We start from the raw sequence: 27455 nt of genomic DNA, 5'->3' as shown, positions 1-27455 counted from the left end.
TTGACATGAAAAGATGGGATGCAGCCTTGTCCCAATCACCCAATAGATGTTTAAATGCAATGCAACTTATCTTGGCGGATTCTAAATGTATTTGAAAACCCTCCTAACCCTGACTTTTGAAGAAAAATAGTCTACATTTTGTTATCTTAGCATTCTTATAACACAATGAAATTAGTTATTGTAACAAAGTGTGGAATATTCCACTGTTAATGTTGCTGTTTTCATGAAAAATCTGCCAAAATATAAATGGTGTATCTAGGGTCTTAATAATGTCTTCTGGTACCCACATAGGCTCTAGTGAAGCCTCTATTATAGGTAACAGAGCATGAGAGTTCCCTGTGAAATTTGAGTATGCACATAAGTTAACCTATGGAGTTCTTGGTGAAATTTGGTGGCAGCTTATCGATAAAGGAGTGCCGTGCCTATAGCTAAGTTATGACCTCATCGTGCCTACACCTTGATGGTATTTTTCCCAGTAAGTCTTAGCAAGAGTCCTGGATGCCCAGCTGCTTTATGCTGTGTTTCTTGCTCCACTCTGTATTCTATTATGATGACAGCATCATCCTTGTTTCTTCATTGCTCCAGATTTACTTCAGACTGCTTGGGCCACTTAAGACCAGCCAATTTTTATTTTTTTTTATTTAATTTTTTTTTTTTTTTTTTTTTGCGTCCTGTCTGGCGATGTGGCAATAAGAATTGTTGTCTTAATGCCAGAAAAAAACAAACAGATATTACTTTCACAAGTGGAGCCTTACTGCTTTCGCCATAGTGCTCCACTTCATTTATATAAGTGAGAAGCTTTATTAGATTTTATGCTGGGACTATTTCATGTTAAATAGACAGAAAATGGAAGGGAGAAGAGGAAAAAGGAGAGGAACAGATGTGACAAAATTCTGAAAGGGAGAAAATGTGAAAGAAAAAGAAGGGAGGACAGGGAGAGAGCAATATAACATCCTCTGAGTCTGCTTCTGCACCTGTAAAGGTGCACCTCCCTCCGGGGGCCCAGGAGGCCCAGGCCCCTCAACGCAGCTGCCAAGGAGAAAATACAGCCCACTCTAGTCAGCCAGCTCACCCGAATCATGCAGACCCCTGTTACCTGGATAGAACCAGCACGAGAGCCGCCCTGAACCAGGACTGAGACAAGGAGCCGGACACGGAGCCATCCAAGCAACCCCCTCCCACCCATTCCACCAAAGAAAGATAAATTAAATTAAACCAACGTAACACTAACATTCAAAAGAACTCCAATAAACACCAAGGCTGGGTTCACCCCCACCCTCCCTTCCCATCCACCCACCAGCAGAATGCACCCCCTGAAGGGGAGAGCATCTGCTATGTGATGTTTAATGTCCATACCCTCCCCCCCAGCTTGTCAGGCCCCAAGGCCCGCCAGCGCACCAGACGCCCAAGGTATTCCCCAACACTACCCGGGGCAAACTCCACAGAACCCAAGCCCCGCCAGGACAGCCACCCAAGGGCGACACACCCCAGGAACCCCGAGCCCCTGACCCACCCCAGACCCACCCAGAAGCAGCACAGCTACCAGGCCAGAAACTCATGTACGCCATCACAGAAACCCCCCAACAGCATCGCAAGTGGCTGCTGGAGGCCGCCATGAGGCCTCCCAAAGCCCCACCCCAGTGGGGGCCACAGACCCCGGCACCAGACCCACCAGACTTCCCACTCTAAGAACTCCCAAGACCCCCAAGATCCAGGCACCCTCCCCAAATGAGCCACCACACCCCCACAAGACACATCCAACAGCCCCCCACTCCCACTAGGTGATGGAACTGATCAAAGGAGCCCAGAGAGATCGATCTGATGTGGAGGCAGATGCTGTCTCAAGATGCATATGATCCAACATAATATCTCTATACTGATTGATATTGACAATTTTGCTTTTTCAATTCATGAGGATAGTTTTTTTGCACAGCATAAGTCAGTGAAAGCCATGCAAACTGATCCCCCCCTCCCCATAAGTGCTATCATCCAAGTTACCCAGCAAGCAAACTTATGGCAAATTTTACATCTCAGACAATTTGACAAGTCCTTACACACCTGGACCCAGAACCTCTAAGATAAGATAAGATAGGCTTTATTGATCTCACAATGGAGAAATTCACTTGCTACATCGGTTCATACAAGAAGGTGTGGAGTAGGAAAGGTGCATTCAGTTATATACAGTGAATCTTCACATATACAATGGATCAAAAAGGATACAAAAAAATACAAAAAGAAATAGGAATGGGCATATGATGTCTTATTTACATACATAGTGATATATATATATATATATATATATATATATATATATATATATATATATATATATATATATATATATATATATACGCCTACATACATACGTACCTACACGTATATATGTGCATATACATATGTGCATACATTTGTACATACATACATACATACATGTGTACTGACATATGTTCACGTGGTGATAGCTACACGTATATATGTGCATATACATACGTGCATACATTTGTACATACATACATACATGTGTACTGACATATGTTCACGTGGTGATAGCAGCAGAAGTCACTACTTCAGGATTATTGCATGGGTTGTAGCCCAGTGTATTAATTAGATTATTGCACATTAGTCATTACACATTAGTTATTACTGTTGTGGTTACAGTTATAGTGCAGCATTGTATAATCTGGTAGCAGCAGGAATGAATGACCTGCGGTAGCGCTCCTTTTTACAGACAGGATGTCTAAGTCTGTCACTAAAGGAGCTGCTAAGCTCCTCTACAGTCTGGTGCAGGGGGTGAAAGGTGTTGTCCATGATGGATGTGAGCTTGGACAACACTCTCCTCTCAGCCACTTCCTCCACAGAGTCCAGAGTGCAGCCCAGGACAGAAGTGGCTTTCCTCACCAGCTTATTCAGCCTCTTTCTGCCCCGCTCTGTGCTGCCAGGAGCCCAGCAGACGACAGCGTAGAGGAGGGCTGAGGCCACCACAGCGTCATAGAAGGTCTTAAGCAGGGGCCTGCTCACTCCAAAGGACCTCAGCCTCTTCAGGAGGTGGAGGCGGCTTTGGCCCTTCTTGTATAGAGCGTCGGTGTTATGAGTCCAGTCCAGTTTATTGTTGACATGAACACTCAGGTATTTGAAACTCTCCACAGTTTCTATGTCCTGCCCCTGGATGTTCACAGGTGAGTGAGGTGGGGGTCTTCTCCTGAAGTCGATCACCATCTCCTTGGTCTTATTGGTGTTTAAACACAGATGGTTTTCTCACACCAGTCCACAAAGTCCATGATGACCCACCTTCAGAAGTTCATTATTAAGAACTTCTGAAGGTGGCAGCTGTCCATGTTGTAAGTAAAGTCCGAGGTGTAAAGGGTGAAAAGAAACGGAGACAGAACGGGCCCTGGGGGCCCCCGGTGCTGCAGAGTGCCACCCCTGACTGACAGCCGTTCAGCCGCACGTGCTGAGGGCGGTCAGTGAGGTAGTCGATGGTCCAGTCAGCCAGATGTTTGTCCACCCCAGCGTCCTCCAGCTTCCCCCTCAGCAGCACCGGTCTGATGGTGTTGAAAGCGCTGGAGAAGTCAAAGAACATGACTCTCACAGCGCTCCCGGTGGTCTCCAGGTGGGTGAGCGCCCGCTGCAGCAGGTAGATGATGGCATCCTCTACTCCGATGTTGGGCCGGTAGGCAAACTGCAGCGGGTCCATGGTGGGGCTCACCACGGTGCGCAGGTGAGCTAGGATGAGGCGCTCCATGGTCTTCATCAGGTGGGAGGTCAGGGTGACTGGTCTGAAGTGGGCCGGTTCCCTGGCGTGCGGTGTTTTGGGAACCGGTACCACACAGGAGGTCTTCCACAGGGTGGGCACCACCCCCAGGCTGAGGCTCAGGTTGTAGATGTAGCTGAGGACCTCACAGAGCTCATCTGCACAGATCCTCAGCAGTCTGGGGGGATGCCGTCCGGTCCAGAGGCTTTCCTCTGTTTCAGCCTCGTCAGCTGACCTCTCACCTGCATTGGTGTGACTGTGAGAGGGGAGGAAGGTAGGACCAAAGGTGTGGATGGGTCGGTCATTGATAAGAGTGACGTGGGGGGGATGGTAGATCTCTGGAGGGCTGGTGGTTGGAGACGTGTGGAGAGTTGACGGCAGGGAGGGGGCCAGTGTGGGGGGAGTCAAGCCGGGTGAAGAATGTTTTCACCCGGCTGCAAACTTGGTGTCACCGTCTGCAGCCCTGCTGGTCCTCTGCCCAAAGCCGGACATGTTCTTCAGACCTCTCCACACAACTCTGACGTTGTTCTGCGCCAGCTGCTCCTCCATCTTCTTCCCATAATCCTTTTTTGCTGCCCTGATCCTCCACTGGAGCTCCCGCTGTGCTCTACGCTGCTCCTCTCTGTCCCCTGAGTAGAAAGCCCTCTTCTTCTGGTTCAGGTGCTAATCTCCTCTCTTAGACCAGGCCATTATTTTAACCCTTAGATGCATAAGTGGGTCAAATATGACCCGGTGAGGTGTTTTTCTTGCCATATTTTTTTTGACAAAAGATCATTGTTTCATGTTCCAGCTATTCCTCAAAAAATGTGTTGTCAATATAATAACATTTACATTTTTACCTGTCATACATTTTACAAAATTAAACTTTTAAACGTCAATAAGTGGGTGAAAAGTGACCCGCATTCATTTCCTATGGAATTTCATAGAAAGATTTGATTTGGATCACTTGTTACTGACTGATTTATATTTTGTGGACCACACAGACTATAATATGAGTGTCACCTCTAAATGTAATTACCACAGCAACATCTAATACATGTAAGTATGTGCAGACTCTACAGAAGAGCAAGCCAGATATCCCTCCTCCAATGAAGGCTTCCAAATCAAGGGAGGCTCATGGCACAGAATTTAGATTTAATAGCAACCTCACCATGCACAGCTACATCAGAAAAAAGGAAGCCTCTTTCTCCCTGCCGTCAACTCTGCACACGTCTCCATAAAGTGGTGAATGAGAAGATCAGAAAGGAAAAGAAACAGAAGTCATATCATATTGAAATAAGACCAAAGGAGTCATAGACACCATGGACCAGGTGTTGGGCACCTACACCTGCAAATGTCAATTGCAGAGGTGGTCCATGGTCCTGTGGTACAACATCCTGGACATTGCCACCCTGAATGCATACACCTTGCACACATCTCAGCAGCCTGAATTCAAGAGTGGTATCACCAGTGTGAGATCAGTGCTCACTGAGCTCACAAAGGAGCTGCACATGAAAAGTCGACTGGAAATTGTCCCCAACTGCAAAGTCCAAACAATGAAGATATAGACCTGGGGTGCCCGGAGTGGGGTGTGTGGTGTGTCCATCACCGGGGTCTGTGGCCCCTGCCTGAGCGGGGCTTGGGGGAACTCAGGGCAACCTCTGGAGGCTGCTTTCAATGCTCTTGGGGAGGGTCTGCCCCACAGGACGTGGGTCATTGGGCTCGTAGCTGTGCTGCCGCTGGATGGGTCTGGGGCTCAGGATTCCTGGGGTGTGTCGTCCTTGTGTGGGTATTGTTGTACGTGCTGTGGGAGTTGTTTGAATGTTAGTGTTGGGGTGGGTTTAAATTTGGAGGGCTCCGAGTCCTTGTCTCGGGCCTGGTTCTTGGTGGCCCTCGGTGCTGACTCTATCCGGGAAACAGGGGTCTGCATGGTTCGGGTAGGCTGGCTAACCAGAGTTTTTATTTATTTTTTTCACTTTTCCCCTGGTCGGTCCGAAAGGGTAGGTGGGTGGGTTGGGTGGTGGTGTTGGTGTTGGTCCCGGTCTGCGGTTGGCTCTTGGACCCTGCCGCCTATGTATGGCCCTGCAGGCCATGGATGTGTGGCGGGTGGAGCCTCCTTCTCTGGGTGGGTTTTTGGAGAATGGGGGTGCCCATTGGAGTCAGCAGGGGATCGGGCTTCCTGGGAGACCATGATGCTCCCCAGTCCTTTTCTCCCCATCCCGAACACCTCCCTCTGCCTGCTCCATCATGCTGCCACACATGTAGGACCTTGGGGGTGGGATCGTAGCCTGGAGAAGGGAGGATTTCCCAGTCCCCATACATATTTATCATATCCCCCTTTTTGGCCTCCCCAGTTTTATATGTACTTGAAAACAACATGCAGCAACATGACAGGCAGAAGCAGGCAGGATCTTTTTCACACCCCTGTTCTCCAATTGCCACCCAGAGTATGGGGCCTGGAGGAGGTCTGGGGCAGGGGTGGGGGGTTAGGACCAGAGCAAGGACCGGGTAGATTGGGTTGTGGTGGTCACCCCCTGCCCCCCATCTTGATGTTAGGGTTTACCTCCCGGGTCCAGGGGCTGGATTCCCTTCTGGGGTGCCAGTACCTGGACCTGGGGATATAGGATATGTGTGGTGAGTACGAGTGTGCATATTGCATCCCTTTTTTTGTAGGATTATTTGGATGTGGGGGCACTAGAGCGGGAACGAGTGACTGTGAATGTGTATATGTTATTTGTGTTTGACTATTGGTCAGGCTGGGTTTTTACTGCCCCCCTACCAGGGGGCGGGGCACCCCTGGACCCTGTTCCCCATGAATGGATCCGCTCCAGCGTAGCTGGCTGCCAGCGGAGCCCACAGGCTTGTCCCCGTGGCTCCCAGGGGCTTCGCCGTTGTGGCTATTGGGGGGGTTCCTCCGTCTCTCCTCTTACCTCAGGTGGGAGATGCAGCTTTCCCTGTGTTGGCCCCTCTTGGGCAGCTTTGCTCTGGGGGTCCCTTCAGGCAGCTGGGGTTTTGGTTCCCTTGACGTCTGCCTCAGTGCTCTGGAGACCTAGTCTTTGGCTCCTCACAACCACTATTGACCCTTTTTATGGATAAATGGATAAACTTTACATACACAAGTGCACTTTCACAAACACTTACAGGTGCTTGGATTCAGGTACTTACATATTCACTTCTATACAGAAAACCCATATTATCTTCAGCTTTCACTTTATATGTTTGGTATTAAATGATACTGTGTGTTCTTCAGTGATGGTATCAAGGCATTGTTTGTTTTTACTTGTAATACCTTAGCAGTGGGATTTGCTGTTCTTTTTATATCTCTCTTTGCAGGCGAAGAAGCAGACTCAGAGGATGTTATCTTGCTCTCTCCCTTTTCTCTCCTCTTTCTCATTCACCTTTTCTCCCTTTTGGAATTTTGTGTAATTAGTTTCTCTCCTTTTTTCCCCTCTTCTCCCTTCCTGTTCAGTGTCCATTTAACATGAAATAGTCCCAGCATAAATTCTAATTAAGCTTGCATATAAAAATCAAGCAGAGCACTATGGAAAAAGCAGTAAGGCTCCAGTTGTGAAAATAAAATCTGTTTGCCTCTTTTTGGCATTAAGACAACAATTATTATTGCCACATTGCCAGACAAGACACAAAAAAGAAAAAAAGGACATGTAATGTATCTGTGTGCATTGACCACAGTCCAATGCAAGTGGTTTGCCAAAACTGCATTCTGGGAGGGCAAGACAGGAAAAAACATTTGCACACACAGAATGTTGACATGCACAAACTTTCACGATCGGGTTAGAATGTATTCAGATTAAATAATCGCATTGTACCGTTTATATGGACACACAATCAATTAATCTGATCATAATGTGTGTGTATATGCACCTGGCTTTATTCAGAATATAAGCATTCTGACATGCACAGCTGTCAGATTCCCTTAAAAAAAAACACAAAAGTGGGCGTGCTTGTGGTGCAGCAGGTAGCGCAACCCATATATAGAGGCCTTAGTCCTCGATGCAGTCAACCTGGGTTTGAATCCGACCCACGGTCCTTTGCCACATGTCTCACCCCCCTTCCTGTCCTGCCTACTTTCATAAAAAGCAAGCCACTAACACAAAAGTACTTCCATCTTTGCTAAACCACAAAAAATAGTAAACAAAGCAGTATCATATGAGTTTGTTTGTCTTCCGAGTGCCCAGGTTGGACTTGCACGATGTTCTAATTACAGTTGGAACGTTACTGAGTAAGCAACAATTTTGACCTTTTTAATTTTTCTAACAGAAATGTTGTATCGGGAGCCCCAACATTTTTACTTCCTGACGTATTTCTGCCACTCGCCAACCTGGAAATACGTGATATTTACGTGGGGTGCACAATGGTCACTTGGGTCAATTTGGCACATTCAGAATAACTTGACCCTGATATAGCTTTTATTTGCACTTTCATCAGATTATCAATCGTCATTAACCTCTCCTCTCATTCAGATTACAATTTCATTCTGATTGAGCTTAATTAGATCATCATATTCCGATTGGCTTGTTTACATGACGCTTTTTTATTCTGATCGGCCATTTATTCCAATGACTTTTGTCCATGTAAATATAACTACTGTCTTAGATAGACCACCACACACACACACACACACACACACACACACACACACACACACACACACACACACCTACAAGTTAACTAAATGAATATTGATATTGGTTCTATTGCTTTTGTGCAAATATTTAGATTGTTTTATAGTTTTAAAAATGTAAATAAATAATTTCAAAACATGAAATCATTCTTGTGTTCCCCATTACAATACCTATATATTGCCAATGATTATCTTTAATCAAAATTAACAAGAAAAGCATAAAAACACATTGATTCTGACACAGGTCATTTTTCACCCACTTATGGAAGAGTATAGGGTCCTGTGCATCTAAGGGTTAATAAACAATGGCACAGAGGTCCTTTCACTAACATTAAAATAATTCTAATTTATTTGCAGTGAATAGAATGACATGCTGTATGGTGCATAGAAAACTCTGCACAGAAAACCAACACACTTGCATCCTTTCTTACTGCTGACCAGCTGATGAAATGCTGATTAAGGTTTTTCCTCCATAGAAAAGGTTACCCTAATGGTTGACACACAGAAACTCTGCATATACATGGGAAAAATCTGTAGATCATGGTTTAGTCATGGAGACAACCCTGGTACAGATGTGACACTTATCGTGATGATGATGATAAGGCAGTGTGACAGGATTTTCAAAGCTCATTGCTGCATCCTGTAAAAATCTGAGTTATGCAAGGCCAGAGTTATATTGAAGGAGGTTTTACCCCATTTGATCTAATCCTGTCACGTGTATTTGTTGTTTAGGTCATGGAGAGTGCCATTCTTAATAAATTCAATCTTTGTTTTGAGAAGGGGGGATTGGAAGCAGTGGAACAAAGCTCAATGCTGAGAAATCGCAAGGTTTTGCCAATCCATAAGTGTTGAAATACAAAAATATTGCTTTATTATGAATTTTTTATTGCACCTCATCTCCTAATTGGCAGCAATTCATATGAAGCAAAGATTATTTGTATTATACTCTGTTGGAAGAAAAAAACAGAAGCAAGAGACAACAGAGTAGCCAAGTTATTGATAACAACATTCAAACTAAAATAGACTGTTCATCTGCTGACGTCAGGTTTACAACTATAGGCCCTACAAAACAAACTAAAAGTGTCAAAATAAGACTTATTAGTGAGTAACACTGTTCTTCCTGATCACTTCAAAATGTTTTTCAAACATGCGTATGCGGATTTGTTTTGTTAGGCAGGAGCGGAAGATAGACTCACAAAGGTCTGGAACTGACATCTATTTTCTGTGTCCCCTCCCATTCACCTTTAAAGGTTTTCAGTGTTATTGGGAGAATGTGCAGCATGATTTGAAAGGGCAACGTTATTCCCCTGGATTTAGTCAGACATTGTGAACTACAGAACTGTCCTGTATAAAGACTCAGTGTTGCCTGAATAGATGTAGGCTCAATCCAAATACCCTTATAAAGCAAGGACTCTTTAGTCAAAGCGTATGTGTGCCAGCAAATAGTACAGTCACTAAGAAAAGGACGTAAGAAAAGTGGCCTGTATGCTCCCTCCTACGGCAAGTTTTCCCTAGGAACCCCGTGACATCTCTTACCGGCACTAAGAAACCTTAAGGTATCCCACAATCCTTTGTGTGACATGATGTATCAGCACAGTCGGGCTCGGGACGACGGGCTTGATTTAGGATACATGGAAGGTAGGGTGGGCTCTAGAATGGGACGGGAGATAGAGACGGACGGTCGTGGGGCTGATGATGGAGATGATCTCATAGGTACCGGTGAAGCGTGGTGATAACTTTCGACAGGAGGATCTGGACGGGAGGTCTCTGGTAGACAGCCAGACTTGCTGTTTGATCTTTGATCTTGCTGGTAGGTGGGCGCTGGGACTCCGGTCAGTAAATCGGCGGTTTAGCTCAGTGGTCTGATTCAGGGCTTGGATGGTCTGGGTCCAGATCTGTTTGCATCGGTGGATGTGATGATCAACGGACGGTACGGCTATTTCCTTATGGTCATCGGGGAGTAGTGGAGGTTGATAACCCAGAGAGGCTTCGAAGGGGGAGCTGCCAATTGCGGTGGAGACGTGACTATTATGAGTATATTCAACCCAGAGTAGGTATTGACACCAGTCGGAGGGGTTGGAGGAAGTGAGACAACGGAGAGTGGTCTCCAGCTCCTGGTTCAGCCGCTCTGTCTGACCGTTGGTCTGCAGGTGGTAGCCGGGGGTAAGGGAGTACCTGGCACCAAGGGCAGAGACAAACTCTTTCCACACCCGTGAGATGAACTGTGGACCATGGTCAGACAGAATGTCCTGTGGGATGCCATGCAGGCGAAAACATGCTTCACGAGGAGCTGGGCCATCTGGAAGGTGAAGGGGAGCTTTCTCAGGGGAATGAGATGGCCGGCTTTAGAGAATCGATCTATTACTGTGAGTATTGTGGTCATACCTTGGGAGGAGGGAAGGCCAGTGACAAAATCGAGGGCTATGTAGGACCACGGACGTTCAGGGATAGACAGGGGCTGGAGCAGGCCCGCGGAGGATCTATTAGATGGCTTGTTCTGGGCACAAACGCGGCAGGATTTAACAAACTGTTTAACATCCTTGGGTAAGTTGGGCCACCAGAAACGCCGGGAGATGAAAGTGAGAGTTCTGTGGATCCCAGGATGGGCCGAGAATTTCTCAGAGTGAGCCCACTGGATGACGCAGGGCCTAATGGAGGTGGGAACATAAGTGCATTACCTGGGTCCGGGTCAGCAGGTAGAGCTTGGGTTATGTGGTTCTGAATCTCCCACTGGAGGGCTCCAAAGGTGCAGGTCAGTGGGAGGATTAGAGCGGGCTCTTTGACAGAATCTTGGGGTGTGTACTGGTGGCACAGGGCGTCAGGCTTCTGGTTCTTGGAACCGGGGCGATAGGAAATATTTAAATTAAAACGCGAAAAGAAAAGGCACCAATGGGCCTGTCTGGGGTTTAGACATTTAGCTGTTTGAAGATAAGCTAGGTTTTTATGGTCTGTTCATATTTGTACAGGCTGCTCGGACCCCTCGAGCCAGTGGCGCCACTCCTCCAGGGCGAGTTTTATGGCCAGGAGCTCTCTGTCGCCAACATCGTAGTTGCGCTCAGCTGGGGTCAGACGATGGGAAAAGAAGGCACACGGGTGCAGTTTCTGGTCTTGGTCCAAGCACTGAGACAACACAGCACCAACTTCTGTATCAGAAGCGTCAATCTCAACCACAAATTGCTTTGAGGGATCGGGGTGAATGAGAATAGGGGCTCTGGAGAACCTGTCCTTAAGGTCACAGAAAGCAGAATCCGCTTCTGAGTTCCACCTGAACTGGGTCTTAACAGATGTGAGGGCAAGGAGGGGGGCGGTGATCTGACTGTACCCACGGATGAAGTGACGGGAGAAGTTTGCAAACCCTAGAAACCGTTGAAGCTCTCTTCTGTTATCGAGCACAGGCCATTCGAGAACAGCCTTGATCTTATCAAGGTCAGACCGGACCCGCCCCCCTTCCAGGATGAGTCCAAGTAAGGTGACGGAGGGTTGGTGGAACTCGCACTTTTCAGCTTTCATGAAAAGTCGATTTTCCAGGAGCCGCTGGAGAACAAGGCGGACATGGTTGTTGGTGCTCCGAAAGGGTGCCTGAGTAGATATGAATATCATCCAGATACACGAAGACAAAGAAGTTAAGGAAAAATCATGGAGGACATTGTTCACTAGGGATTGGAACACCGGCGGAGCCCAAAAGGCATCACCAGATATTCAAAGTGGGCCAGGGGTGTTTTGAACGCTGTTTTCCACTCGTCCCCCTGGTGGATCCGGACCAGATGGTAAGTGTTACGCAGATCTAGTTTAGAAAAGATCGCAGCAGGCTGGACTGGTTCAAGAGCGGAGGAAAGGAGTGGAAGGGGGTATTTGTTCTTTACCGTTATAGCATTTAACCCGCGGTAATCTATACATGGGCGAAGGGAGCCATCCTTCTTAGCAACGAAAAAGAAACCTGCCCTAAGGGAGGAAGATGAGGGTCTAATCAGCCCAGCTGCTAGAGACTCTTTAATAAAGCCTGTCGCTCAGCGTGAGAAATGTTATACAGGCGACTGGGTGGCAGCGGGGCGCCCGGTAGGAGATTAATTGTACAATCGTAGGGACAATGAGGCGGCAATGAGCTAGCCTGAGATTTATCAAAGACCATCTTAAGGTCACTATAGGACTCAGGTACTAGTCTCAAAATCTCCGGATCTACCTCAGCAGAAGGCTGGACGGAGACCGGGCTGGCTTGGACCATTGACAGCAGGCAGCTGGAATGACATTTAGATGACCAGGCTTCAATGTGTCGGTCAGCCCAGTTAATGTGCGGGTTGTGTTGTTGCAACCAAGGATAACCCCACACAAGAGGAGCCTGTTTGACAGGGAAAACTAAGAAGGAGATCTGTTCCCTTTGATTACCCGAGACAATGAGCTTGAGGGGCTTAATTCGGTGAGTTATATGGGGAGGAGCCCCGCCATCTAAAGCTGAGACTTGGAGAGGAGTGCTCAGGGGCACCGTGTCGAGGAAAGATCAATCAAATTAAAATTGCACCCTGAATCAATCAGGGTGGATAACTTAAAAGTTTCACAGAAGATAATTATAGCGGCGCGTATACACAGACGCGGAGGAGCAGGGATGGTTTACTTAACATGGTCCGCCGTTCTCTCTACTACCACCGACGGACCCGGTCGGTGGTAGTAGAGCAATTGTTAATGAAATGATACAGGGAGGCACAATAAATACATAATTTGGCAGCCATACACTGCTGCCTCTCCTTGGGTGTGAGTCGTAACCGACCCAACTGCATGAGCTTGGGAGGAGATGGTGGAGATGCAGTTGGTAGACTGGGGACATGATCTGGTGGACGAGACGGGAGAGTCCTTTCAGCTCGGCCCCTAGATTTTCCCCTTAGGCGGTTATCTAATCGAACAGCAAAAGTGATGAACTCATTTAAAGACGCGGGCTCCTCTAGACGGGTTAGTTTATCCTTTAAAGCCCATCTAGTGCCTGTAAAAACACTGATTTTAGCATGCGCTTTTCCCAGCCAGCTGCAGCCGCGAGTGTTCTAAATTCAATTGTGAAGTCAGCAACGCGCTTTCCCCGCTGTCTGAGGGCGAGAAGCTGTCAGGAATCCAATGTCTCATCTGACTTGGCGGCGAAAACCGTCTTGAATTCAGTAATGAATTCACTAAATGAGCAGCCGAATCGTCTGCAGTCTAGGATACAGGATTCCACCCATCTGAGAGCTCTTTCTGTAAGAAGACGTAAAATAAAGGCTATTTTCAAGTCGTCATCGGGAAACGAGCGAGGCTACGATTAAATGCTAGGGAGCATTGGAACAGAAAACCTCTATATTCTCCGCTGTCTCCGGTGGAGGACGAGGCGGACTCAGCGTGTTCGTTGGAGCTGACGGCAGGTGTCCGAGTGACTGGTAGGGCGTGGCCTGGGGTTGGTCTGAGCAGCGCTGACAATCCAGGGATCCGGGGCAGCAGGAGGAACCAGACTGACTCAAAGCACCTTAGCTGGGAGCTGAAAAGACAGGGAGGTCCGAGAGAAAACTCTGAGCTTGGAGACGACACGGGAGTGATCCTCCAGGGAGGAGATCAGGATATTTGAGAAGGAACCTGGGAGACACAAAGGTAAGCGGTTAGCTCTGGAATCTTGACTTTCTGTCTGAGACAGTGGCCTTCAGGCGTACCATGACGTTTAACACTGTGGCATCCTCCTGCTGTCTGCATGCTGTTCTTATAGCGCGGTCAGACGCTGCAGAACCAGAAAGTAGAAGGGGGCAGAACCGGTAGAACTGCACGGCTCTACTGGCTGAGCCATGACAGTGTGTTTCCATCGTGTAATGACGTCGAAGTTAAAGGCTGTCTGAATTCGGCACAGCAGTCTGACGTTCCTTTCCTATACTGGATAGAGTTATTACTGTTGACCCCATGAAAGATCAAGCAACAGGAGCTAGAAGCTATTTCTTAGGATATTTAGATGGCGCTGAGAACTTGCGAATTGGGTAGAAATTTGCATTCTAGCAAGAATACAACCCTAAACATAAAGCCAGAGGTACAATGGAATAGCTTTTATCAAAGCATGGCCATGTGTTACAAAGGCCCAGACTTAAATTCAATTGTGAATCTTTTGTAAAACTTGTGAAACATTTTTATTGACTTTAATTTTCGCTGAACAGTTTTCATCCAGTTTTACTAAGCAAAGAAGAAAGAGTGAAGATTGACACCCAAGATAGATTAATACCATAAAAATTTTTTGTTTAGTATACAGCTATCACATTATCAATTCTCAGAAGCAGGAAAAGTGAGAGATGATATTTAGAGATAAAATGGTGTATACATGTTTTGTAGAACAGTGATTTAGATGAAGCTATGCATGTGCTCACAACACATTTACTGCTAAAAACCATTGACATTGCATTGGTGGCTGCTAGAACTTGTTATATTCAGTTCAAAACACTAGAGGACAGTATGCTTCTGTAAATGTGGGTGAAAATGTTCTTAGATCATCTTAAATGATGAATACCAGAGGATATTATCTTAAAATCTTCCTAAAGGATATTGTATAATCATGTCGGGTTGTCTCTACTTTTTTCATCAAAATTGTGAGTCTAATCCTCTTCACAGATGGTACATTGCTTCTTTGTAGTTTGTTTGTTTTTTGCACTTCTGCACAATTGATGTGTGGAGAATATAGATTTGTGCAACAACTAACTTACGTTAAAAGCTGCATTTCTCTGAGCGCTTTGCCCTCCTTCTACCCTGCCCCCCAACCCCTAAGCCTCTTAGCGCTCCAAGGCCATCTCAACGCATCCTCAATGGATGAGAAGCACTCTGAAAAACCGAGGCTGCCACTCATCCACAAACCTCCCGTGCTCTGCTCCTAGCTCTGTCTCCAAGGCTCAGCTTTTAGATGGGCACACTGAAATCAGAATGCGGTGTTTGGAAACAGACAATGGCAGAATCTATGAAGCATGCATTATAGGCCTGTCTGTTGAGCTTTGTGTGTCCTCCTCGGCTAATCTGTGGACTCTCACAAACAGTTGACGGCACTGAAAATATTTTTTCATTGTGCTGCAATGAATGGTCATTTTGAAGTGTCCTTAGCTTTGATGAGTGTGTAGATCTGGACAGGGTGGAGGAGGGCTGATGATGCTGACATACTGGTGCTCTTTGGGTTTCAGGTGGTGAATGGCCCGATGGATGTTGTGAAGAACATTGACCACATGGTAACCCGCTTGAGCCAAAGTTTGACAGCAGAGACTGACCATGTGACCATACATAGTCCTAATATCAGTGAGTCATCCGAATTTCCTTCAGGTTTAATTGTTTTTATTATGTTCACAGATTATATAATAACACAAGTATTTGGGTTTTGGAAACTGCCTTTGGGTCTGTATTAAAGGAAATTTAAAAAACAATATACAATTCAAATATGTAACATCTGAACATCTAAAAATTATTAAAGGGGACATATCATGCTAAATTCACTTTCTTTAAACCTTAAATAAAATGTGTTGTGTTCTCAGAGTCTCCAAGAATTTAGAAACTTTGAATGTAGCCTGTTCAGGTGCTGAGTGGCTATCTTTATATTCTTTTTGGGTCAAATATTTCAAGTCGCTCTGTTTTATTTATTCTGTTCTTTATTATGATTTTTGTACAATTACGTCACAGTATTTACTTTAGAAATGCTAAACAACGTTATGAATTTCCAGTTGACCTATTTTGGAAATTCGCCACTTTTTATTTCTCCGAGCAATTTTGTGGTCCAAGTTCAAGGATGCCTAAGCTACAAGCAGATGTCAATATCTTGTTTTTTTGTTTAATTTTTCACTGTTTGGATTGACTGCTTTACTCAGCCACTAGTCATTATCCAATCAGCTCTGCTGTCTCCCAGCCACCCAATCAGATCCATCTGCTGCACTAATTAGAGTCAACTCTGCTCACGTGTTCACATGGCTACTTATACCTGCCTCGGTCATCCACTCTCTGTCAGAACGTCTTGTCTTGTTTCATGCATACTGCCATCTTGCTTCTACCAGTTTCTGTGTGTTCAGCCAGCTGTATTCTTCAGCCCCATTGTGTTTAGCCAAGACTGCCGTATGCTGCCTGTGTATGCGTGCTGCACAAGTCTGCCTTATTTTCCCCATGAGTTCCAGTCGCCTGCTCTGCCCGTTTCTGGTAGTTCCTCGGTCTGCATCACCTGCTCTGGTTAGCCTCCGCTTTCATCACTTTATCAGGCCTGTCGCTGCCTGTCACTCCTGGTTTGTCTGGCCCTGCCATCATCTGTTTTAGTCCGGTTCTGTTCACCTGCCTCATTTGCCATTATTCACCTTTTCAATAAACCTTTTAAGAACTAAACTCTGTTGTCTGGCTGAATATCGGGTGTATTATTCATAACAGGCAGATAAGTGAAAACACTGTACAGTTGTTCATTCCACCGTTCTCCAGCACACCACAAAAATGGCCGAATGGGGTGAGGTGGAACGCTCTGCGACCTATATAGACCACAACTGAATGAATTAAATGTGACTGAGAAGAATCAAAATGCATGATACAAGTATTTATTCAAAAGTATTTGCTCACCTGTCTTGACTGACATATAGGTTTATGTGACATCCCATTCCTAATCCATAGGGGTTCAATATGACATCGGGCCACCCTTTGCAGCTAAAACAGCTTCAACTCTTCTGGGAAGGCTCTCCACAAGGTTTAAGAGTGTGTCTATGGGAATGTTTGATCATTCTTCCAGAAGCGCATTTGTGAGGTCACATACTGATGTTGGACGAGAAGGCCTGGCTCTCAGTCCCAACTTTAATTCATCCCAAAGGTGTTCTATCGGGTTGAGGTCAGGACTCTGTGGAGTCCAGTCAAGTTTATCCACACCAAACTCTGCCATCCATATCGTTATAGACCTTGCTTTGTGCACTGGTCCACAGTCATGGTGGAAGAGGAAGGGCTCAGCTCGAAACTGTTCCCACACAGTTGGGAGCATGAAAATATCTTGGTATGCTGAAATGTTAAAAGTTATTTTCCCTGAAACTAAGGAGACAAGCCCAGCTCCTGAAGAACAACCTCACACCATAATCCCCCCTCCACCAAACTTTACGCTTGGGACAATGAAATCAGACAAGTACCATTCTCCTGGCACCTGTCAAACCCAGACTTGTCCACCAGATTTCCAGATGGAGAAACGCGATTTGTCACTCCACCAAACACATCTCCGTTGCTCTGGAGTCCAGTGGTGGCGTGCTTTACACCACTACATCTGACGCTTCTCATTTCTCTTGGTGATGTATGGCTTGGATGCTGCTGCTGCTGTGGCCGACTGGGCAGGAACTAAGTCTTCGGCTGCGGGCTGAGCAGGAACAGAGTCTTTAGGTTGAAGCCGGCGGCGGGGAAGCAAGGTCCTTGGCATCGGATGCATGGGTGGGTTTATTTGGGAGCAGTTCATCTCTGTCCCCATAACAAAAGTCCCATAGCTGGGTCTCGGGGCACTCTGGCCAGATTCTCCCGGGCAGCAACAGTGACCACACCCAACTGACTCACCAGGGAGAATGAGGTGACATCGGACCCAGTCGGTGCAGTCTCAGTCAGGCAGAGCCTGACTGAGGCTCAGCATCAGGCTGAGCCTGATGGCTGAGCCTCAGTGAGCGCTGTGGTAGAGATCCTGTGCCGGCGAGCCCGGCGTCTACACCCGGAGGAGCTGGGCACCAAGGGGCAGGCTACCTGCTGATGACGAGACTACAGAGGATCCGGTGGGCTCAGCATTGGCAGGAGCAGCGGCGATGGACTCAACAGCAGCAGCAGCAGCAAGGTTGGCAGGTGCATCAGGGACAGCTGATGTGGAGGAGGCATGTGAAGCAGCAGTAGAGGTGGAAAAGGCAGGAATGGAGGGAGCAGCAGTGGCGTCAGTGAGAGGAGCTGAGACTGGATCTGCAGCTGGGTCTACAATGGGCTCAGCAGCAACAACGGCAGGATCAGCAGGTGACGTGGAGGAGGCGGAGGCAGCAGCGCTGGGAGCAGCAGCCGAGGTGGACAGGCTGGTGGGCGGAGGTCTGGGTGGAAGTGACCTGCCGTAGAGCTGGGCAAATGCAGCCTTCTCGCTCCATTCTAGCTCCTCCATCGGACCTGTTGCTTTGAAGAGAGGGAGGAGCTCCGCCTTACCCTTCAGCAGGTTGCGAATCTGAACAAGCGCGTCCACCTGACTCCAAGGTGGACTGAGCGGGGCTACTTGAGCCAAAAGTTCCCGGAATTGCCCTATGAGATGCTCCGCGTTTCTCCGTAGAACCCGCTCCGCTGCGCTGTTGTCCGGAAGTGGGGTGAGATCCATCATGCCAGCTCCTGCACAGGAGCTCTGTGTGGGTGTCAGGTTCTTGTGGTCGGTTCGTTTTGTCATGTTTTGTAGAATTAACCCAAGCACAACCACACACAGAGCTATGGTAAAGAGTCTTTTATTGAAAAATTATGGTTAGTGGAGGAAGAAACCAAGAGTCTGTACTGAGCTGGAGCAGGAGGATGGTGAAGGCAAGAACTGCAAGCTAGAAGGACCAGGGTGACGGGTTGGAGCTGGAGGACTGGAGAGAGAGTACTTGGGGCGCCAGAGTAGCAGCAGGACCAGCAGAATGGCAGAGTGAATACTTGCAGGCCAGCAGGCAGGCGGAGACGAAGGGAACTCGGACTGGACAAGGAAAAGGTGAGGTGAGTAGTAATGAGCAGAATGAGCAATAGTGAGCAGACGAACCGACAAGGAAGAGCTGACTAAGGGAAGTTTAAGTAGGAGTGCTGACAGGTAAGATGAGTCTGGGCTTGATTAAGGCTGACAGGTGTAAGTGATTACTGAGGTAAAGTAGAGACTGGGTGTATGGAGGGTGAAAAGTGCCCGGAATATGTCAATGGTGCAGCAGGCAAAGCTGCACCATGACAGCGTGAGGAACGCCATGTGTGGTTGTGTGCGTGTGTAGTCAGGGAGGTGCATGTGTTCAAGTCCTACCCTTGCCCTGGGTCTTTCTGCATGGAGTTTGCATGTTCTCCTTGTGCATGCGTGGGTTCTCTCCGGGTACTCTGGCTTCCTCCCACAGTCCAAACACATGACTGTGGCCTCTCTTAATTCTCCTTAGCTGATGTGGTGATAGGTGTGAATGTGAGCGAGAGTGGCTGCACCCTTTGCGACCCCACAAGGGATAGACATGTTAGAAAATGGATGGATAAAATACATGTAAATAATGTATAATACTAATAACTTTATTTATAAAGCGTTTTCATGCAAAGCGTTGAACAATTGCAAAGCAATAAAAGACAAATCAAAACAGTACAGATAAAAAACTATAAAAACTAACAGAAAATAGATAAAACAGAAAAACCAACAGAACATAAAAATTACTATGAGTATGACAAAGTAAACAAGTGGGTCTTTAACTTTAAAAACACCAACAGAACCTGCCTGCCCGATGTCCTGAGGGAGGTTATTCTACAGGAAAGGGTCTCGAAAAGAGAAGGCAGCTTGCCAGCAGTTTTTCTTCGCGCATTAGGGATTTTTAGAAGGCTACTGCATTTAGATCCGAGAGCTCAAGAAGGGACATACAAATGCAAAAGGTCAGAAAGGTAAGAGTGGGCCAATTAATTTAAGGTCTTGTAGGTGAGCAACAGGATCTTGAAGTCTCCTTATGTTTTCAAAAAATGTCTATTAAATGATATCAATTTAGTACATCATTAATTGAATGTAAATATTGGACAGGCATTAAATAACTCCAATGATTAACCGTTGCCCAAAAACAGTAACAGAAGTGTGACTGCGGCAGGTGGCCTACCGGCTTTGTGATACCTTGTGGCAGCCGGATGCCACTGAGGGTACCACAGGGTGCCATTGGACCTGCCACCACTAGTTACGGCAGCTGGACAGCTGGCTTTGTGTGACACCTTGTGGCAGCCGGCTGGCAAAAGTACCACAAGCTTTTATTGGAAATAATATCAATAAAACATGATTATTTGAAACTCATTACAGACTAACAGGCATCTATAACAAATTGTTTGCCCAAAAACCGCAACAACAGTGTGACAGTGGCCATGGCAGCTGGCCTGCGACCTTCATGGCAGCAACATGCAATTGAAGGTTCCGCCGGAAGTGCCATTACTAGCTGCCACTGCCGTAATTGAGCTCAGCCCCTCTGGCCATCTCTGCCTACTGGGAGGAGCGAGTAGCTGCTGGACCACAACTACCCTGTTTCCAACATAACTGTCATGATTCACACTTTCTATTTGGGTTCTTTCTTGTTTGGTTTCTATTATAGCTTGTGTTCTGTTTAGTCTTAGGTTTAGTTTCTGTATTAGTTTTGGTTTTTGGAATGATTTGGGTTTTATTGTGGTTTGATTTTGTACTTTGTTTTATGTTATCAGTTCTTCTGGCCTGCTCCGATCACTTCTGTCACTAGCCTTTATTAAGTTCACCTGCCAGCATTCTTTCACCTTTTAGTCACCACCCTGTCACTCCCCTTCTCCAGTCACCATCCAATCAGCTTCAGTTTTATTTCCAGTCATTTCCCTTCTCCTGATTAGCTCCACCCATTCCAGTAATTAGTTTCACTCCATTCACCTGCTCACTTCCCTACTTATACCTGCCTCTGCCCCCTGCAATCTGCCAGATCAATTTGAGCCTTTTGGTGAGTCTTATCCAGCGTTCTTTTCTGATAGTCCTGTGAATATTGACCCATTCTGCCTTTTTGACTTCTGAGCCAGCCTGATCCCTGAACCTGTTTTTCCTGCCCTGTCAGACTGCTTACTCGTTTTGCCAACCTGATTCTCCCTTTGGATTATCTGAGCTTGCCTGTTCCCTGTCTGTATTCCTGCCTGTTTTGGACTGCCATTTTGTATACCGTTCTTGGACTGTCATTATGACCACTGAGTTCTGCCTGCCCCTGTATGGTCAAGATTGCTTTATTAAACCTTCTGGATCATACCTCCTACTTGTTTGGCTTGAAAACTGGGTCCATCTGTCTCTCTAGTTCATGACAACAACGGCAAAAACAAACTTCGCTGTTATATTGAATTAACTGGTGTCCAGCAGAAAGCCTGCACATCCGTTTTAAATCCTCTCTCCCTCTTGAACTATCTCCACCTTGTAAACATAGTTGAGCCAATATAGACTCTAATTGCTCCTGGTTATTACTACTTATTCTTTACTTGGTTACTTTCTCTTCCCTCTTGCTGGGCAAAGAGTAAAGATAGTCCTCCATTTCAACATAGAATGACAAATAGAATGATCTACGGTCAAACCTTGTTGGACCGGTTTCCAGGTAACCAGGGGATGGCAGCCTAGTTTGTGGTCCACCGACCAAAACGATTAATATACCCCAGAAAAGTACTTCCCTTCTGGAAGTACAAAAAGTACTTTCAGAAGGGGAAAAGATGGCTTTGAAACAAAAATGCATCTTGGACAACACTGAAAGAAGCCGATGTTTCGCCGCAAGACGGTAAGGCGGCTAGCATTAGCCCAGTTAGCCCAAATGCTACAGCAAAGCTAACGAGGAGGAAGAAGTGACTAACAGGACAATACTGAACAAACTTCGAAAATACAGACTAGATCAAGGCGGACATAGCAAAGAAACTCAAGAGGTTGTGAAGCAGAAAAAAGAATTTGGGACAATGAGGATAAACTACAATCAATTGAGGAGGTGCTAACCAGTTTGCTGGGAATGCTTTATCCAGCCCGTCTGAGAGTGCACTACAAGGACGGACATACGATGTACGAGACAGTGGAGGACGCGACAGCGGGCATGACGAGAAGGGGCATGTTAGTGAAAGTGATCCCGCGTCCTTGTGGGAAAGAGTGCAGCGAGGAGCGTGGTATCCAGCACAGACCAGGCGGAACAAAACAGCCAGGAAAATTCCTAGCTTCAAAGGCAAACTGCATGCCTTCAAGCGCATATTAGCGGACAATTAGCTTAAGAGGTTTGGAATAAAGTAAGAGAAATGTTACCTAAAGGTTTAAAAGCTAATAATTTAGCCAGTTAAAATGAGAGTGTTATGAACACTGGTCTAGTTCTGGGACAGAAGAGAGAGAGTGGACTGCTGAAACGACTATCGTCATAGTGAAGGGCCCTATGATTCCACGTGGGAGTGAGGTTTCCTCTCAAACCAGCACCGGGTCAATGGGAAGACCATCAGGTTGGAAGTTAGGAGGGAAAGTACTGTTCTACGGTTATTGTTCTAATTGGTTGGTGACATTTAATTGTTCACTTCTGTTTTTATTTGGGGGAGGGGTGGGTTAGTCTCTGCAGGACAATTAGGACAAAGAGAGGAGAAAGCTATATCAATTTTGAGCTCAGTTAACTTGTCAGAGGAAAATGCAGAGGGAAGGTTTATCAAGATCACTGGGAGAATAGAAGGGTTGTAGGTAACATTTATAAATTCCTACATACCACCAGGAAGTGACTAGTCGTTCTATAGACTAATGGTTAACTCGCAGGGAGGTTGTAGTGTGTGGAGGTGATTTCAACATTAGACTTACCAAATTAGGGGGTCAAGGGGTCTTATCAGGGAAAGCTCTTTAATTAAAAAACTAGGCCCCAAACACGACCCCAAGATACTTAAAGGTATACTATGCAACCGGGGTTGATTTTCCAGCGAGGCTCCCCCCAGAGGGCGAAAGTAAAAGTGCACTGTCGTAAAGATGCTCAGCTGTTATGGTTCCTCCGCCAAGCCAGGCGCGGTTGTTTTGAGCTTAGCAGACAGGCGAACGCAACGAAAAGTGGAAAAAACGGCAGTACAAACAATGACTAACACAGTGAAGGTATGAACATCAAGCTTCCCGCAGCGCTATCTTGGCGAGGCCGCCGCCGCCGCCGCCGCCGCCGCCGCCGCCTCGCCAGTTTTATTATTATTATTTTTTTTTTTTTATGTTGGCGAGACGCTACCGCCGCCGCCTCGCCAAGCCGCGGCCGCCGCGGTAGCGTCTCGCCAACATAAGAAAAAAAAAAAAAAAAAATAATAATAATAATAAAACTCGATATGCTTGCATGTTTATTTGACGTTAACACGCGGTTCTTTGTTGTTGCTTTCGCGCGTGCATATAGTGAATGGCAGGGCAAAAACACATGGAGTTCTCGCCGTAAAGCAAGACTTCTGTGTGTGCGGGCCGTGAGCTCTTGCAATTGCAAGTGCGGTATTTCCCCCACAGACCCCCAGGGCGGCCGAGAAAACCTTTGTTCGACCTGAAATGACTCATTTAATCATCCAAAACGGTATGGAACACATTAATTAACTGAAAAATGTTGCATAGTATGCCTTTAAACTCCTCCACTAGGGTAGCACATCCTCCCCAACCCGGAGAAGGCACTCTACCCTTTTCCGGCTCAAGACCATGGTCTCGGATTTGGAGGCATTGATTTTCATCCCGGCCGCTTTACACTTGGCTGTGAACCGCTGTAGTGAGAGCTGTAGATCACGCCCTGATGAAGCCAATAGAACCACGTCATCGATGAATAGCAGAGACACAATCCTAAGGCCACCAAAACGGATCCCCTCAACACCTTGGCTGCACCTAGAAATTATGTCCATAAAAGTTCTGAATTATTCTATAGAAATTTATACTCTCAACCACAAACTTGTAGTCAGTCTCAAATTGATGATTTTCTTGCATCTTTTAACCTACCAGAAATGACGGGGCTATAAAACAATAAAATGATGCAGACAATAACAATTAAAGAAATCCACTTAGCAATTTCTAGACTTAAAATGGGGAATCCCATGGGTCCAATGGCTAAATACCTGAGTGGTGCAGGACCTTTAAAGAGGATCCTACGTAAGACATTTAATTGGATTATGGGAAATGGTAAAATACCTGCATCATGGAAAGATGCTGTGATCTCAGTCATTCCAAAGGAGGGCAAGGACAGATACAATTGTCAGTTACAGACCAATCAGTATACTAAAATTAGATTTCAAGTTGCTCACAGCAGTAATGCCACACAGGCTTGAGACCTATTTATCAGACCTGATCCATTTGGACCAATGTGGTTTTATCCAAAAAAGACCGATGGTAGACAATATAAGATGCTCACCATATGTCATAGAACACGAGTAACCAAGGATGGGACACAGGCTCTACTGGTTGGACTCGACACCGATAAAGCCTTTGACTCGTTTAGACGGCTTTTCTTCTACATAGTAATGTATAGGTTTGGCTTTCAAGAAAATTTTATTTAATTAATCCGATCCCTCTATGATGAGCCCAGGGCATATGTAATCTTTCAGACTCCTTCATTTTGGAGAGAGGGACTAGGCAGGAGTGTCCGATCTCTCCCCTCCTCTTCGCTCTTTATGTTGAACCCCTTGGCTATATATTAAGACAAGAAATTGGCAGACAGATTAATAGGGGAGGGGTTATGGTTGGAACATACCTTGAAAATATGGCACAAAAAATGCAAATTGGAAAGTATGCTAAAAATCTTTAGAGCGTTTTCATACAATACTGATTTCAAACAAAACTGAAATAATGGGAGATTCAAATTATGGACAAAAAATGGACTAACAACTTTTCTTTAAAATTAAGGAGATACTCCGCAGTTTCCAGTAACTACAAACAAACAATGGTTTGAAGCAGAGACTATTTAAAAACAAAACAGTGCAACATTGCGAAACTTGAAACATAAGAGTATGACTTTTTCAAAATCATTAAAGCGTCATATGAAGGCTCCTTGAAAAAAGCTCAGTTATATAACTTGCTCTTACTTGCAACAAAAGACAGTACCCTTCACATTAAGAAAAAGTGGGAAATTGAAGTGGGAGTAGCTATTTCTAATGAGAACTGGGAGAAAACGTGTTGTTCTCAGTGGACTTCCACTAGTTCATTAATTTGGAGGGAGCATTGTTGGAAAAACATAATTTTTTTAGAACTCCCCTTTAGAGTAAATATAATAATTTGAACACTGAATGTTGGAGAAAACGAGGAGCTCTAGAGGCAGACCATTTTCATGAATTTTGGTCATGCCCAACTTTAAATCCATACTGGTCAGGAATTCAGGTTCATGTTAATCATGATTTTGTAAGCATATATTTTGGTCTGATTGTGACTCAGGATAGAGGAGGAGGTATAAAGCTGCTCCAGGCTCGACTAGCAGCCAGTAAAAAATCGACAACAAGAAAATGGTTAAATTAGTTGTCATTTCCCCCTTTCACACTGTGACGTTAGATCCTTAGCTCTTCCACTTGCTGAAGTTTCCATTGGCACTCTTCCAGTTTTTCCGTTTGCATCTATTCACCTCATAGATGGAAAGAGATGGTCAGTTTGTGAACTTGCTTATGTAAAAAGGTTGTATCCTGTCATGAAAAGTAATTTTGGTGAACAGGGCAAAAATAAAGGTGGCAGATGCTTGCAAAAACTGATATATACGTCAATCCTATCCATACTAAAATATGTAAAGATTCTGTTGCAATTTTGTCAAAGAATTTTCATGTAATACTTGCACTTTGATACTGATTGTTACATTCTTTCTAGAACTAGAGCTACAGCAACAAAGGCTGGATGAAGGATCAAAAGTAGTGAGCTTCTGTGGGCCTGGATCAGAGACACGCAGCATTCTAGACTGCATTTCTGTTCCACATCAGAAGATACAGGATCTTCAGAACAATGGTAGGAGATTCTTACAAAAGTCAGTCCTTTATTTATTCTTGGAGTAGTTATCAATTCGGTGTTAAATACTGAAGGCGAAATCAAAGAGACAAACATCATTCAGCTTCTTGGTCTCGCAATGCTCCATTGTCATGTGTAGGGGAGGCACATTTTTATAACAAATCCTGATGGAAAATAATGATCCATTGTTGATGAATCGCAATTCTTTAGCCTACTCTGCAAGCTGAATAAAGGTTTTACATTGACTGTGCAGGTTTTTATAAGATCACCTTGGTCAACACGTGGTATGGCTCTCTGCGACCTCTTTTCAATCCAGAAGAGAACATCACTATGGAGCCTACTGTCACTGATGGCAGCCAGAGGTAAAATTTTAAAACCCCTACTCCCCGAATCTTTTTACATCTTAAAAGAAATACCAATATAAAACATAATGTGTAAATATATATATATATATATATATATATATATATATATATATATATATATTTGTGTGTGTGTGTGTCTTTGCAGTTAAACTCAATATATATCAATTAGTGAGATTTTAATATGGCACATGCATTTCACTGTTATTATGAAAATTTGTGAAATTAAGCATAACTGGGCATAATTCAGACCACTAGAAAGCAGAAAAATGCTTCTTCTTTGATCTTTGGTGTGTGTTGAATATACATCAACAGATTAGTTGATATATCACTGTTTTAGAATGGTGGGCCCAGACAAATATACAACAACAATGTTGTATTTTCTAGAATTGCTGTGCTCAAGGTGGCAGCCTATTGGAGTAGCTCTGTAATGTTCATTCTGATTTATTATTTTTAAAACTTAAATTCTTTCTTGTCTGACTGGAAAAATACTATTTTTGGATAGTTATTCACTAGTCGTATAGGTGCTATCTTTTAGTGTTCATCAGACAGGCTGTTTCAGCTTTCAGTTTATTTGCAAAAAATACCACCAAGAACAGCGTTGGTCATTGTTATTGTTTTAACAACAGTGCTAGTGTCCATGTTTTTTTCGTACTGTCCGACAAGAGAAAATAGGATGACACAAGCTGCAACTCGTAGTCCCGAGCTACGAGGCATAAGGAACACACCATGAGCTCTGCACGTACCTGTCAGCGTGGAACCCGCGCACTCATATCCTCATAGTAATGCTGGTTCACACATTTAAGTTCACAGTGGACATTTCTTTTTAAAATTGATTTTTGGTTATATGAATCAATCTTTAGGAATTAATATCCTCCATTGATCATAATGGGCAATGGGAAATATTTGGCAAACAAACTGGCCGAACCTCAAGTGACACAAAAGACCCAATGAGACTATTTGTAGCATAATATTATATGTTTCATTGAGATTTGGCTGCAGGACCATAATTCCAACCCCGAATATCTCTGCCAGGCTTACTAACTAATTGAGCAGACAAATATTTTATGACAAGATGCAAAAGTAAAGGAGGTGGATTTGCAGTGTTTGTCAGCAACA

The 27455-nt window shown here is 45.3% G+C and overlaps 1 protein-coding gene across 3 annotated transcripts in view; it reads left to right on the top strand.

Annotated features, from left to right (window-relative positions):
• Positions 1-27455, top strand: part of adgrd2 (adhesion G protein-coupled receptor D2) — a 94350-nt gene that overhangs the window by 18816 nt on the left and 48079 nt on the right. For all 3 annotated transcript variants that reach the window (XM_036144693.1, XM_036144691.1, XM_036144692.1), the window contains exons 9-11: positions 15530-15641; positions 25840-25974; positions 26228-26336. In XM_036144693.1, the coding sequence (XP_036000586.1) occupies positions 15530-15641; positions 25840-25974; positions 26228-26336 (356 nt within the window). The remainder of the gene's footprint in view (positions 1-15529; positions 15642-25839; positions 25975-26227; positions 26337-27455) is intronic.

This window comes from Fundulus heteroclitus, chromosome 12 (assembly GCF_011125445.2).
Source record: "Fundulus heteroclitus isolate FHET01 chromosome 12, MU-UCD_Fhet_4.1, whole genome shotgun sequence".
NCBI classification, from domain to species: domain Eukaryota; kingdom Metazoa; phylum Chordata; class Actinopteri; order Cyprinodontiformes; family Fundulidae; genus Fundulus; species Fundulus heteroclitus.
Note: the sequence above shows the minus strand (reverse complement) of the source record. Positions and strands in the feature narration are given on the sequence as shown.